Below are 16,088 nucleotides of genomic sequence, written 5' to 3'. Positions count from 1 at the left end.
TGTAAAAGGTCGCACTTATAGATAAAAGTAAACACCTAACGTCCACAAAATGTGTTTGTGCTTTAGTTTGGTCAGATTTAGGTGTTCTAACTGCATTTTGAAAGTGTGTATAGGTCCCTTTGCAAGGGGTAAGTTGCCAATCCTATACAGATTTCAGTTTACTGATGAGATCTTACCCTGCTGAGGTGATGAAGCGAGGTCTCTGCAGCTCCACGCTCTGCACCAGCAACCTCGGCTCAAAGGTCCGGATCTCCACGTACCGAGGGAGAACAGCTATGATGTATGGAGGCTGGTGCTCTGAGAACAAAGAAGACAGGAGTGTAAAAAATTGTGTGCTCATCGTTTAAAACCAAATTGCCACAAGTATAAACATCTTCAAATTGTCGAGGTGACGTTTTTAAATTGTTTTGTCCGATCAAGAGTATTTCTGGACTCCCATGTGAGCTTCTCTGGAAATACTAAGTATAATTTCAAGAGATGCTCACAGCGACTTTATCTTCTTAGGAAACTCAGTGGCCTTGGTGTTAGTCAGCAGGTTTTAGAATTAGTGTACAAAACTATGGTTGAGAGTGTTTTAGTTTTTCATTTTCCTGCCTGGTTGAGTCTGCACATTCAAGAACAAACTCTCTAGGACTGTGACAATGTCAAGTAAAACTGTTGGCAAGCCACAAAAGCCAAAGGACAAAGAGGAAAGCGAGGCATATCTTGGCAGATAGCCCCCATCCTCTCTTCAGCCAGTCTGAGCTCTTGAATTCGGGAGAGTCCCTGCGGCAACCAAAAATGTATTCAAGAAGTCCGTCATCCCCACTGCCATCAGTATCCTTCATTCAACAAAGTGACTACACACAATGAGCTGATTTAATGTTCTTAAGTGTTTTGTAATGACTTCATATGCTTGTCCTACTGATTATTTGCTTTTTTCAGTGTTGTCTTTTGTGTTTGGTGAGCTGAAGACAAATTCCCGCCCCTTACTTTTCTGTCGATCTAGTCATCAGTTAAAAGACTTTCCAACCTAAACTCTCTGTCTTGAGAAAAGGTGCCTCAGTTGTGACTATGGAGAGGAGACCTTGAGGCTAATGGGGCAGGAAATCCAGCAGGAGACAGTGATCTAAACCAGCATGAGGTTGGACTCTAGATTTGGGATGGACTGCGCCCACAGGGCAGAGCCAAGGTCCTCTGCTCCAGCCACGAACAGTTAGGATGGTCAGTTAGATGCATTTTAAACTGACCGGCACTCATCCTGTGCTGGTGCATGCCAAAGCCTCAATGTTGACCATATCAAAACAAGGAAATTGCAAACTGTATGAAACCACCGCTTGGAGGCTTCATTTCCCCTTCATATTGTTCCTGTCTGCATTCTGATGAGCACAGAAAGAGGAACCTTTCAGATGACGCGAGAGCTCATCTGCATCGCTTCTGTCACAAAGCTCATTAGTAACCCAGATCTGCTGTGTCTTAGTCACGGGGTAAAATATCTAAAATTATATCCTCTTTTGACATGTGGAAAACAGCAGCACAGCTCAGACGGAGTGGAAAGAAAGAGTCTGGGGAGGGGAAGGAAAGCTTGAGGAAGAGGAAAGAAGAGACAGACAGCAGATGACAATGGCAATATTTAGGCCAAGCGCTTCGTCAGGTGTTGAGCAGGTTTGACCACATTGCAGTTACTGGATATTAAAACGATTGGTGTGACAAGACGAGAACAAACTGTACTATTACAGGCACAGGCAGAGTCAACATATAGTACACACACATTTAAATCAAATAGCAATATAATGAAGACTTCGTACAGACACAGTGAGCTTCATATAATTCAACAGATTGACACACGATCAACAGAACAGAACTGAAACTTCTATCAAATGATGGTAAAAGAGGAAGGTTCGCCTCAGATTATTCTCACACTCGTGCTCAAACAGTTTCAATTGTGATATTTTAGGCGGTGACTGTGACAAAAACCAGCATGTGTCCTGAAAAGGGTACATTTTACACCATTCACTGTAATCAACCACCATAACTGAGCTCTCCACAGCAGCTTGTTTTCCATGCCGATGTGCCAAAATGCTGAAAACCTGTTTCTCCTTATGGTGTTTCCTCGTTTCATCATTGAGGTTTTTCTCTTTCCAGTGCAGAAGGGTTATTATCATAGGCATCTGGCAAAGTGGCACACAGTGCAGCGCAACTGTCACTGCTAGTTTCATTCTGATGCAGGTGTCATTTCATGGCCAGCGCCCACATTGGGCACATAGCTTGTGCCCATCTGTGCGCAAATGGGCGTGTAGGTCTTACAATGAGGCGTGGGCAGGCACTTGTTGGTGTGTTGATATATTGAGGCAGCAGAAAACGCTTGCGACATTGACCAACAGGAACCTGGTTTTATGTCAGAATGGCGCAGTGTTTTCCTGCTGTTTAAAGGGCTCATTATTCAGGCAGTAACATGTACCTATATAGACGTGTTCACAAAGTACACACACAGTAGTTTCGTGTGGCCAGACCTTACTTCACAGTGCTGTGTGAGTGCTAGAGAAAGGTCTGGAATCCCTGATTTTCTCTCTGCTATCGGAGGAAAAAAACACTTGTTTTTGTTTCTTTAAACCAATCACAGTCATGTTGGGCTGCGCTCAGGATGCAGCGACAGTGCTCTTGCAAAAGAAAAAGCCACAAAAAAACATTAACAGCCACATATCATTGTGTAATTCAACATTAATTGATGTAAAAGACAAACGTAATTTAATAATCGTGTAAAGAAAAAAAAAACACATATGTTGTGGCTTCATCAGGCTCATTATAAAGCTGCAAGCGAAACGCGTTGCTCTATTAAATCCTTAATCCTCTTTCAAAGTCCTGTCTGGTGTGCGGTATGTAGCCACAACATATGTGTTTTTTTTCTTTACACGTTTATACTTTTGCCACAGTACCAGCACCTTGATTTTGGCTGTGCACAGCCATTTTTCTATTTTTGATAATTTAATAATCTTAGAGGTGAATCTGGAAACGGTAACATGTAGATAGTGGAGGGAAAAGAGAATGCCTGCCAGTTTATTTCTGTTTCTTCTGTCAGGTTTCTAACTACAGTTCTTTGTTCTGCTGCTTTTAATATCGCACCATATTTTCTGCTGTGACATCAGTGCTCCTACTGCATAACTCTCAGCAGCTTCTCCAATTTACCGCATCGATCATGGAAACAGCAATATGTCAGCTGCAGGTGCATCAGGGTTTTCAAGGCAATGGGGGAAAAACACTCTTACTTTGCGCCCAGATTTTGCGCTGTTTAGCAAAAGTGGAGTTGGACACTATGCACTTTAGACCATGTGATACAGATCGTTTAAACAAGGCCCATCATCTTCAGCAAATCAATACCTGCATACTGTAGATACAGATAAACTCTAACAAAATATGTCTGTTAATGTGTAAAGGTTTTACTATTTAGAAAGTGTGTTAAGAAAACAAAACAAGAGAAATAAAAAGTAACATGATTTTGTTTTTCCTTGAGTGAAATCGACTGGCAGGGGGTGACACATTTTGGCAAAACATCTTTTGTATTATCTGGCAGACCAACCCACTTAGAGAGCTGAGGAAGGATTTTTGGCTCTTGTATCTCAGCATGTGTGTGTCCTTTTGACTTTGCTGTCAGTTCCTATCAATATCGAATGCAAGTTAACTCCAGCAGAGACATCGGGAGTCATTAAAACAATAGAAGCAGCGATTTGGGCTGGGTATATAGTTGCTTGTTTTACATAAAAGTAGAAATAGAACAGCAGAAACAGTGAATATGAAAATGTCTCTGTCTTACCCATAGCTATAGGGATGTCTGTCCAGTTCAGGGCACACTTCTGGGTGCAAATGCCCTCTTCATTTAGCACTACAGTTAAGTCATCCTGGCCAACAGCCACCTTCCCATCAGCCAGCGGTGCAACCAAAGGCTCCAACTGTTTCCCCGTGGGGAAAAGCTCCTTGATGGAGCCACGGCCATCCATCTGATTGACAGGGAGACGGTTTGAGTGAGCCAGAAGAATCTATTAAAAACATCTTACAAACTTCGCCTACAAGGTCATTTATGCAGTGCGTTAGACAAACAATAAAACAACTTTAAAGAGAAGCTGATTAGACTGGCAATAACACTACCAAACATTAGTTCATAATAAAAATAACAGGAGAAAGTGAGAAGCCCAAAATAAACACAAATTCAAGGACAACAAAACAGATGGGAACTAATTATACAACAGCCTGCTTCCAAACTTTTAAGAAGTGGTATAAAAAGATGATTTTAATAGAGCACTTCAACCGCAAAGTGATCATTTGTATATCAATTACTCAGCGCCTGTTACCTTGAATTTGTGAGGATAATTTTGTTTTTCTCCTCTGCCCCCTCGGTGAACACAGAATCCAAAAAAGGCGAACGTTCTTCATATATTAAAATAATCAGAGTCCACGACAGCAAAACTTTATCAAAACATCCACTCACAAACTCTCACACAACTCATACAATATAATCTAAGTCTCATTTATCCAGCTGTACGCTCAGTACTTCCCAGAAGACACACACTTTCTCTGTAACACTGAAATGTAAAAGACTTCTGCCTATGAGCAGCATGCCAAGTAGCCATGCATGAGACCGATCGTAGTGAGCTGTTTAAAATCTGTTTTAGCAAAACGTTCATATGTTTGGGAAGCACTGAGCATATGACTGGATAAATGAGACGTGGATTATACGGCACGGCTTGCTTGAGAATTTATGAACAGATGTTTTGATATAGTTTTGCTGTTGTTCAATGAGGTCCCAATTTACTTTTAGCCTTTTTTTGGATTCTTCGTTCACCGTGGAGCCATGTGAGAAAAACAAAGTTTACCTGTCGAGTTAAAGGTAACATGTGGTTAGTAACTGTGATACAAGTGGTCATTTTGTGGGTTCTCCTTTAACCGTTTGAAACCTGAAGTGACATCACTTTTCTTGTGCTGCTTTATGTTGCCTTTCGCAAGTATGTAAACCTTTGAACCCTCGAAAAATGGTGCAATTTCTTAAAAAAAAAAACATGGGAATAAAGGAAATGAGCAACTTGGTAAAAAATGTCCCATAAATTGAAGAAAATTATTTTAAAAAATAATAGAAAAAACTTTATTTATATTTATTATTATTATTATTATTAGTAGTAGTAGTAGTATTGTTACATTTTTAAAATTAAGTTACAAAATTACTAAGTACTCTTTGAATCCAGGTCATTTCCTGTGTTGTTGTTGTTGTTTTTTTTTTTTAACTAATTTTCTTGTTTTTAATTTTCCTACTTTTTATGAATTTTCTTATTTTTTTTATTTATTTATTTTTATTATTATTATTATTTTTTTTTTACTAATTTTCTTGTTTTTAATTTTCCTATTTTTACTAATTTCCTTGTTTTTAATTTTCCTTTTTTTAACTAATTTTCTTGTTTTTAATTTTCCTTTTTTTTTTAAAAAACTACTGTTCTTGTTTTTAATTTTCCTATTATTACTAATTTTCTTGTTTTTAATTTTTTCTCTTTCTCTCTGTTTCTCTCTCTGTCTCTCTTTTTTTTTTTTTTTACTTATTTCTTGCTAATTTTTGGGGGTTATCTTTCATTGCTCATTGCCTTCATCCCATGTTTTTAAAATAAATCCAGCTAATTTGGAAAGATGAAAGTGATAGTCCTTTCAAAACCTGTTTGAATGGTCCCTGCAAAATGTTTGTAATTTCATTCTTCAGAAAGAATAAAAGATTCAAGCCAGTTCATGCAAGAGTCATGACAGAGTCAAGTCTGTTCCCAAAGGCTGCACATGAACCACAGAAGACTTATTTTTTGTTTTGAGCAATATTCTGGAAATAATATGATGGTTAAGAACAAACTGAGCGTACAGATAAGCTGTAGAGAAGTGAATTAAGCTGCTGGAGTGGTTTAAGTGGTTTCTCTGGATGTTTTGATACTTTAAAACCCGCTCTCACCACTAAAGAACACACTACAACCCTTTCACAGACTTCTTGGATGTCTAAGAGAGACTCTGAGGGATGAGTTTTTTATATTGAAAGGATTATGGGTGGAGTTAAGTTGCAGGTTGCTACAGATAAGAGAAGCTGAGTGTAAAAAGCTTAGTGTTATCCTTTCATGTAGCACATACCCGAATGAGGTAATAGTCTCGTTTGAAACCGACACATATGGAGTTTTCACACCAAGCCATGGACTTTGGAATATCTGGTGCACCAAAGTCCCCCTGACAGACAAAAAGAAAACATTAGGATGATTAAATGTGTCAATGGATGGGTAAAAAAAACAAACCTCTAAACCTGGATCATACTGCAGTGAGTCACACGAGCTCAAATAGACTTTATTTTACCTGCAGCTCGTGGAACTCTCTGTCCTTCCAGTAATACAGCTGGAGTTTCTTCTTCACTGCGACACACATTCTCAGCCTTTCCTCTCCTGTGCTGGTTTGCTGAGGACACAAGAGACAGAATATACAAGTCATGACTTTAAATCAGGGAAAATATGAGTACAACAAAAAATATAGACACAAAAGGCGGAAAAAAAATCATAGTTATGACTGTCTTTGACTGTGCCATAAGATTGTGTGGGAACTGTACCAGTTTTTTTTGGTGTTTTAATGCTGAACATTTTTAAAACGTACTGCTGTATTGACATCTTAATGTCTCTTCTTTTCTGCAGTGTGCTTACTCAGCTGAGGAAAAGCAAATCTGCATTTTATGGGATTGTACCTACTCTTATGCCTCCTCTTTATTTGCTTTTGTTAATTCAAGCGCTACTAAAGCATTACTAAAATGTTCAACACAATGTATTTCCTATCTTAATCCTTTAAGTCTCTTTTTTTCTAACTGCACTGAAATTAATTATGAAGAAAGGGCAGAATGGAATGTAGAAAATGTACATTAAAAGGGCTGAAAGACAACAGTGAGCTCCAGGAAACAGTCTGCATTATTATTAACACTGTAATAAGTAATATATACTGGACATAAGCTGTAGTAAATCTGTCTAGACATGCAAAAGTGAAACAAACACATTTGATCCTTCTCGTGCCCAGATCTAGAAAAACATGACTATCTATACGGTTTTCCTTGCAGCCAATCGTAGCAAGTGTTCTTCAGCTTAATACAGCATGTGATTTGCCGCCTACAGCAGCAGCTGAGGAGAAGTCGAGCATGGTGTATTTGACAGAGTTGGCATGTCAACGTGTTGAGATGCCACCAAAACGTTATAAAGTATGACTGCACTGCACGTCTTGTGATATTCATGGACAGGATCTCAAGGTGCAGCCAGGGTTAAGAAAGGGTCCGGTTTGATGACCTCAGAACTGCAACTCTGGTTTTCACAGTGTGATGTGGTTCTGTTGGCTTCATCACACCATGACCTCCAGCATGCACTGGGGCGGGTGGCAGCCGAGTGTGAAGTGGTCGGGATGAGAGTCAGCACCTCCAAATGTGAGGCCATGGAGAGTTACTGCCTCAAGCGAGGGAGTTCAAGTATCTCAGGTCTTGTTCGCGAGTGAGGGTAGAATGGAGCGTGAGATGGATTGGCGGTTTGGTGCGGCGTCTGCAGTGATGCGGGCACTGTGCCGTGGTGAAGAGAGAGCTGAGCTGGAAGGCAAAGCTTTCGATTTACTAGTCCATCTACGTCCCAACCCTCACCTATCATCATGAGCTCTGGGTAGTGACCGAAAGAATGAGACTGCGGATACAAGCAGCCGAAATGAATTTTTGACTCCGTGGCGTGGCTGGGCTCAGCCTTAGAGATAGGAGCACAGACATCGTACAGAGACATCAGACATCAGGACCGCTGCTCCTGCGTGTCGAATGGGGTCAGTTGAGGTGGCATCTGATCAGGACGCCTCCTGGGTGCCTCCCGCTGAAGGTCGCGTATGTCCCACTGGTAGGAGGCCCCGGGGCAGACCCAGAACACACTGGAGGGATTATATATCTCATCTGGCCTGGGAACACCTTGTCTGTTGTGGATTGTATGAACAGTTTTGTTCTGAAAATGTTGGCGCGCAGCCCCGTTTTGTGGACGATCAATAAGGTGCAGATATTCCTCTGTATCGGCCGTGAAGAAGAAATAAAGAAAAAGCTGAATAGAGTAGTGATTGACAACAACCCTGCCTACATTTAAGAGTACTATCTGTACTCTGCAGTACAGTGAAAACGAAAGATGTAGGGTTTAGGTACATGTCTGTACAGGTTACACGCTGGTTCTACAGGTACTGTACTGAACATTTTTGATGGAAACACAGCTTTAAGGGTACTTGAATCATAACTTCTTTAATGATGCCCTGCCTAATGACTGTAGTACTGTATATACCGCACAAGTGAAAAATGCTCTCACTTTAAAGATTCAGAACGGGAAGCAATACAAATGCATGAGTATGAGTGCAGCAGTATACAGTTAAACACGTCTGACTGTAACTGACCTGCAGGTCACAGGCGAAGAGCGTGGCTCCTTTGGCTTTGGACACCACAGTGATCTGCTGGAAGGTCAGGAGGTCATGGACGTGGATGTTGTTCTCTGCCAGAGAAAAGAGATTACTCTATGTCTGATAAGATAATGAAGATGAATGTTGTGCTTTGACACAAAAAGAGCTGCAGTTTCAAAGGTGAAACGGTTCAACAATAAACAGATGAAGACTAACGAGCAAGATGTTTTATATTGGAATAATTTAAATATTAGGGAAACTTACCAAGAAGACTGACAAGAATTTTGTACTGTGAGACGACATAAAGCTGTAGAGAAAGTAAGAAACACAAATCAAAAGAGGTTTTAGCAAAATATTCATCTTGATGCAGCTAAATTTTTCATCTCTATACATGATTTATTTTTTTCATACTGTGTGACTAATTTTACTTTCATTATCTTTTATTAATACAGCAGTAATGAGTTAGAATTTGAAGAAGATGCATATTTACATCTGCTACGTTTGACCATCCAATTGGTTCAGTCATAATGAACATACAGCCTGGTCTTACAAAATTGTTAAAGGTGATCACGATGTCGAGACTTCGGTTTTAAATTTTTGATTACTGACTTTTCTGCATCCGGACATAATCTTCCAAGAGAGAACTGCAATGCAATTTAAGAATAGATTTTTTCCCCACCCCTCCTTTTCCTGGGGTTCTTGTCACTATTGGTAGGCATAAGATGTCTCACAGAGTACACACCAGAGAGATCATCAAATAAAGGTCAACCCATTGTACCTAAAATCAACTCTGAATCAGCTCATGGTGCTTTCAGTCATTTTAGTCATCAGTCTTGTTTTTATAAATGTAATACCTTATTATCTTATATCATATTTTATGTTTGTAATTTATGATGCATCTTAAGCACACTGACGTTACGCTTGACACATGAAATGTGCTATATAAATAGAGCTGACTTGACTTGAATTTGGAGGTTGATCTGAGCCATCTCAGTCACATCAATACTGTTTGAAACTCCCAAATTCATTCCTTAAGAGTGAGTTAGCCATTAGCAGCTGAGAGTACTTCAGCATGGCTCTCACCCTCTCCACAACGCTCTGGTCGAACAGAGGAGCACCTTCAGCCAGAGACCGATTGCTCCTAAATGCACCACTGAGCGCCACAGGAAGTCATTCTTACCTGTGGCCATTAAACTGTACAACTCCTCCCTCTGATGATCGGACTCATTTGGCCATTTATAAAACAAAACAAACAATATAACTACTCATTCTCATTTCATTTATAATGCTACAACCATTTCATTGTATACTGTAAATATTTCAGATTGTCTACTTTAATATTTTATCTTATTTTATTTTATTTTATTTTATTTTAATGTCTACTTTAATATTTTATTTTACTTTATTTTATGTTAATGTCTACTTTAATATTTTTATTTTATTTATTTCATTGTCTATTTTAGTATTTTATTTACAGTACAGGCCAAAAGTTTGGACACACCTTCTCATTCAATGCGTTTTCTTTATTTTCATGACTATTTACATTGTAGATTCTCACTGAAGGCATCAAAACTATGAATGAACACATGTGGAGTTATGTACTTCACAAAAAAAGGTGAAATAACTGAAAACATGTTTCATATTCTAGTTTCTTCAAAATAGCCACCCTTTGCTCTGATTACTGCTTTGCACACTCTTGGCATTCTCTCCATGAGCTTCAAGAGGTAGTCACCTGAAATGGTTTTCCAACAGTCTTGAAGGAGTTCCCAGAGGTGTTTAGCACTTGTTGGCCCCTTTGCCTTCACTCTGCGGTCCAGCTCACCCCAAACCATCTCGATTGGGTTCAGGTCCAGTGACTGTGGAGGCCAGGTCATCTGCCGCAGCACTCCATCACTCTCCTTCTTGGTCAAATAGCCCTTACACAGCCTGGAGGTGTGTTTGGGGTCATTGTCCTGTTGAAAAATAAATGATCGTCCAACTAAACGCAAACCGGATGGGATGGCATGTCGCTGCAGGATGCTGTGGTAGCCATGCTGGTTCAGTGTGCCTTCAATTTTGAATAAATCCCCAACAGTGTCACCAGCAAAACACCCCCACACCATCACACCTCCTCCTCCATGCTTCACAGTGGGAACCAGGCATGTGGAATCCATCCGCTCACCTTTTCTGCGCCTCACAAAGACACGGCGGTTGGAACCAAAGATCTCAAATTTGGACTCATCAGACCAAAGCACAGATTTCCACTGGTCTAATGTCCATTCCTTGTGTTTCTTGGCCCAAACAAATCTCTTCTGCTTGTTGCCTCCTTAGCAGTGGTTTCCTAGCAGCTATTTGACCATGAAGGCCTGATTCGCACAGTCTCCTCTTAACAGTTGTTCTAGAGATGGGTCTGCTGCTAGAACTCTGTGTGGCATTCATCTGGTCTCTGATCTGAGCTGCTGTTAACTTGCGATTTCTGAGGCTGGTGACTCGGATGAACTTATCCTCAGAAGCAGAGGTGACTCTAGGTCTTCCTTTCCTGTGTCGGTCCTCATGTGTGCCAGATTCGTTGTATCGCTTGATGGTTTTGCGACTCCACTTGGGGACACATTTAAAGTTTTTGCAATTTTCCGGACTGACTGACCTTCATTTCTTAAAGTAATGATGGCCACTCGTTTTTCTTTAGTTAGCTGATTGGTTCTTGCCATAATATGAATTTTAACAGTTGTCCAATAGGGCTGTCGGCTGTGTATTAACCTGACTTCTGCACAACACAACTGATGGTCCCAACCCCATTGATAAAGCAAGAAATTCCACTAATTAACCCTGATAAGGCACACCTGTGAAGTGGAAACCATTTCAGGTGACTACCTCTTGAAGCTCATGGAGAGAATGCCAAGAGTGTGCAAAGCAGTAATCAGAGCAAAGGGTGGCTATTTTGAAGAAACTAGAATATAAAACATGTTTTCAGTTATTTCACCTTTTTTTGTTAAGTACATAACTCCACATGTGTTCATTCATAGTTTTGATGCCTTCAGTGAGAATCTACAATGTAAATAGTCATGAAAATAAAGAAAACACATTGAATGAGAAGGTGTGTCCAAACTTTTGGCCTGTACTGTATATCTTCATCTTTATCTCTTGTTTCCATTCATGCTGTATTTCTATTTCTACTTTGCACGGAGCATTGGAACAAAAACAATTTCCCCCTGCGGATTAATAAAGTATTCTGAATCTGAACCTGAATCTGAATCAGAGTTGAATTTAAAGTGAAGTGAGGCATGCATTTCCTGTCAGACTTTCCTATCAATTAAGATATACTATGCAGGATCTTCCTAAAACAATGTATAGACTAATACAGAAGTCTGAACCATCACTTATGACCCCCTTTTAGAGTGTGGTGGTGTATTGTTTTGCAGAGACACTGCCTTCTGCCTGTATTTTATTACCGGATGTTTATGGGCGGGTACCCTCACTGCTCTCAGGTGAGGTCAGAGCTTTATAAAAACACAGCGAAGAGGTGCCAGACCATAAGTGGCAGGCATCCAAGAGACACAGCGCTGAAAATAAATCTAATATAGCTAGGCGAAATGCCAACTACCAGTGAATCTGTTGGGTTTTTTTAAGATTATTTTTGGCCTTATATTACCTTTCATTATAGTGCAACTAGCACACTGCTGCAAAGGAATCAGCCTTCATGGGGTGAACACTACTCGCTGAGCCAGAGGCCGTCCCGGGTTGGCTTTGACTTTTTCTTTTGCTGGTGGTGAGCATGTTTACAAAAAGCAACTGACAATCCTGCATAGTTCACTTTTAATACTCACATAATAATACAGCATGTGGTCCTAAAAGTCTCTAAGTATTTGACTTGTGACTTCCCTCACCAGACTTCAAAGGCTTCTTCCAAACAGGATTTTTGATTTCTCATCATCATAATCTCACCCTGCACTCTTATTTACCTGCTGTATCTTCTTTGAGAAGTTCTTATTGGACTTTTCCAGTGTCACCTCAAACCGGTTGGTGCCTAAAGACAAAACAGACATCAACTTTAATTTGAAAGGAGGCAACATCATGTTGAGATGGTCTGCAAACACACAAGGAGCCATCACAAATCTCTTTGACCCTTCCTACCTGCATCCTTCTTTATTCTGTAGAGCAGAAGGTGCCCTGGCTTTGTCCCCACAAGCAGCCAGTCCTCTGTGGGGAAACAAAACTCAGTCGTCAGTGGTGACACAATCCATCACTTCACCTGAGACTGCAGAGGCACCACTTCAATGTCACACAATAAAAGAGCAGTAATAGGATACATTAAGCGTCAACAACTCACCCCAGGCCGCGAGACAGTCGATCTGCAGAGGAAGCTTCTCCAAAATAGGCACTGGTTCATACGCGTCATGCATCTTGGAGCAGTGTTTCTGATTCAATTACACACCGCTCTGATGGATCGATCCCACACGGGAGGTGACGCCTGCCCTGCCGGGACAACAGCTGACTGACCGGCCGCTGATTAGTCTGTCAGGGTGGTACGCCTCTATGGGTCGCCATCAACCGAAGGAGCAGTTCAGTACTGGGACAGGAAGTGAGGGAAGATGTTTTGAAGCGCTGTAATGCAATGCAGTTTGACTTGTTAGCCAGCTATCCCTCCGACCAAAACAACAGCTGATCGTTAGCCTGTTAGCTTAGAAGTTAGCAAGCAGCGGCTACAGCTCCTAAACATCGCCCCCTCTCACTCCACACCGACTGTAACCCGAACTGAGGCTGTCCGTTACTCTGACGGTAACAACAGACACAACCTTTAGTTAACTTAATACCGTTAGGAAGCGCTGTGTTAGCTGCAGCAGTTAGTTCTCGTTAGCTTCTTGTCACTTCCTCAGTTGTGTGTTGACGACGGCTGCGCGAGCGACTGAGGTTTGACAGGCACGTGACAGGAGTCAGCGCACTCACGAGGAACGTATTAAAGGGGCAGTGACACAATTTGTACTCAGTTAAATCTTTATTTTTCTAATTCTTTATTTCTTTAATTTTCTATTTTCTTTATTTTTTTTATTATTTGGATGATGGGGTACGAACTGCTCTACATTTTTCATATCTATCTATCTATCTATCTATCTATCTATCTATCTATCTATCTATCTATCTATCTATCTATCTATTTAAATTTAATGCTTTTTTAAGACCTTTTCTTACAAATTTTTGGACAAATCATATTTTTGATGATGTTTATGCACAGGAGCTTGACTCATGTTGACAAAAAAGAATAAAAAGATGGGTAAATTATAAAATAAATAAAATGTTACTGGCAATGAATACCTCATACATTCAAATTTAAGCCTATTTTTTTTACTTTAAAGGCCTCATATTTGAAAAATATAATTTAAGACATTTTTAAGGACCCATAGACACCTTGATCTATCTATCCATCCATCCATCCATCCATCCATCCATCTATTTTTTCACATCTATGTATTAAAAATGCTACAAAATAATTTCAAAATTGGAAATCTTAGAGGATATCTTTATTCACTTATTTTGAATTATAATAACACAAAATTCTAAGTTTTAATCAAATAAAAAAAAGGAGTTTACACCAATAAATGTATAAGGTTATTATCTATTTATTACACTTCTGCTGTTCAGTTTTTAAAAATGGTTTAATTTTCAGAAAGCACTAAAGTGCATAAAGGCCGTAATAATAATAATAATAATTATTATTATTATTATTATTATTATTATTACTATTATTTTAGCAATTTAATGTTGCCATTCCGGGCGGCACGGTGGTGTGGTGGTTAGCACTCTCGCCTCACAGCAAGAGGGTTGCCGGTTCGATCCCGGGCGTGGGAGCCCTTCTGTGCGGAGTTTGCATGTTCTCCCCGTGTCAGCGTGGGTTCTCTCCGGGCACTCCGGCTTCCTCCCACAGTCCAAAGACATGCAGATTGGGGACTAGGTTAATTGGTAACTCTAAATTGTCCATAGGTGTGAATGTGAGCGTGAATGGTTGTTTGTCTCTATGTGTCAGCCCTGCGATAGTCTGGCGACCTGTCCAGGGTGTACCCTGCCTCTCGCCCGATGTCAGCTGGGATAGGCTCCAGCCCCCCCGCGACCCTCAAGAGGATGAAGCGGTTAGAAGATGAATGAATGAATGTTGCCATTCCTTGTTTGTGATGGTTATGCTGTATAGTATAATATATACTGACATACACTGTTGTACAGTAAAGGGTTAAAGCACTAAAACTGCAGTCTGAAAGTTTCATTAGTATTCTGTTGCTAGGGCAACACTTTTGGCCAGTGTGTTTCTTGTGTCACCTATAATGGATGCATGTACATTTGTGTGTGTGTACTTGAATTTCTGTGTGTTTCCTACCTACATGTGAAGTGATTTGTAACTATGCTTTAAATAGTGCTACATAAATAAATTAATATTATTAATTAACAAACATTGCAACAGGAAATACAAAGGGGCCAATTTAGGATGTCTATGTTAAGTTAGTAGAGGACTAGAGGTCTATGCAACAGTTCCTTTTGTAAAAAGACGATATGCTCAGTAATAGGCGCCTAAATAATGTAATATATATTCTATTGCATATTTAGAGAAAAATGGTCCACTGACATATGGTATAAACCAAAACTGTGAACTTATTGTCTCATAAAGAACAGCTACAGAGTGGAACCTTACGTCAAGTATAATCTTAACAAAAGACAAAGATCCCTGTGTGCACAGTTGTGCTCAGAACACTACCATTAGCTTTAGAAACTGGAGGGTTTAACACCACCCCAGAGGAGGACAGAATTTGTTTGTTGTGTCATTTAGGTGAAGTTGAGAATGAGTTTCACTTCTTGTTTTACTGTCCTGTATATGAGGACATAAGGTATGTACCTCTCAGTAAGATGACCTCTATCTATGTGAATTTTTTCTTGGCTAGATGATCATGAAAAAATTGAGTTTTGTTTCAGAAGGGGAACCATTTTGTGGCTGGATTTCTTTGCCAGGCCTGAGATAGAAGGCACAGTATTCTGTTTTTGGACTGAGTAGTTAAATAACATGTATTTTTGATTGCTGCTGCAATGTAATTGTAATGGTGTCTTGTGAACCCATGAGGGCTGGACACATCTAAGTGTGCATGACACAAATAAAAATCAATCAATCCATCATAATACGAACATTTGTCCTGCATACATACACACAAAAACTGACATTGTAACCGTGTTTCAATATAAATTTTATTTGCAGGACATACGCAAAAAGCCATACAATATCATCAGCTTCACATTACAAGACACATCCAGAAATTGGGCTTTCGTGTCTCTCTAAAATAAAACATCCTCAACAAGACTTGGACAAATATATATTTAAAAAAAAAACATAAATTAAAGAATTTAGAATATCCACACATACTGCAGTAGATTGCACAAGGACGGGGATATAGTCTGCCACCTGAGGCAAGATTATTTGCAGTGTGAATGTGATAAGCTCAAAGGAATCTGTAACTGCAGTGACATGAAAATCCTTCATTTAGCATGTGCAGTATTATATTATATTTTTTAAACTACATGTGCTACTGAATTTGGGTGAGGACTTACACACAAAATTCTGTCCAAGTTAGTGGACGGGGAGTGAGAGAAGGTTACATACATACAGTGAATCACATGTGTTCTTAAAATTAGGCCCACACCACATACAT

At 39.9% G+C, this 16,088-nt stretch overlaps 1 protein-coding gene across 3 annotated transcripts in view; it reads right to left on the bottom strand.

The window, feature by feature from the left end:
* Positions 1 to 13,323, bottom strand: part of vps39 (VPS39 subunit of HOPS complex) — a 47,515-nt gene extending 34,192 nt beyond the window's left edge. For 2 of the 3 annotated variants that reach the window (XM_049596620.1, XM_049596622.1), the window contains exons 1-9: positions 12,734 to 13,323; positions 12,538 to 12,603; positions 12,366 to 12,430; positions 8,692 to 8,734; positions 8,425 to 8,519; positions 6,343 to 6,441; positions 6,127 to 6,219; positions 3,791 to 3,974; positions 177 to 297 (exon numbers count right to left, since the gene is read on the bottom strand). In XM_049596620.1, the coding sequence (XP_049452577.1) occupies positions 177 to 297; positions 3,791 to 3,974; positions 6,127 to 6,219; positions 6,343 to 6,441; positions 8,425 to 8,519; positions 8,692 to 8,734; positions 12,366 to 12,430; positions 12,538 to 12,603; positions 12,734 to 12,806 (839 nt within the window). In that variant the 5' untranslated portion in view covers positions 12,807 to 13,323. The remainder of the gene's footprint in view (positions 1 to 176; positions 298 to 3,790; positions 3,975 to 6,126; positions 6,220 to 6,342; positions 6,442 to 8,424; positions 8,520 to 8,691; positions 8,735 to 12,365; positions 12,431 to 12,537; positions 12,604 to 12,733) is intronic. The other variant, XM_049596621.1, reaches the window with a different exon arrangement.
* Positions 13,324 to 16,088: the final 2,765 nt, after the last annotated feature.

The sequence above is a fragment of the Epinephelus fuscoguttatus genome, linkage group LG14, assembly GCF_011397635.1.
Source record: "Epinephelus fuscoguttatus linkage group LG14, E.fuscoguttatus.final_Chr_v1".
NCBI lineage: Eukaryota > Metazoa > Chordata > Actinopteri > Perciformes > Serranidae > Epinephelus > Epinephelus fuscoguttatus.
This window is presented reverse-complemented; position numbering and strand designations above follow the sequence as displayed.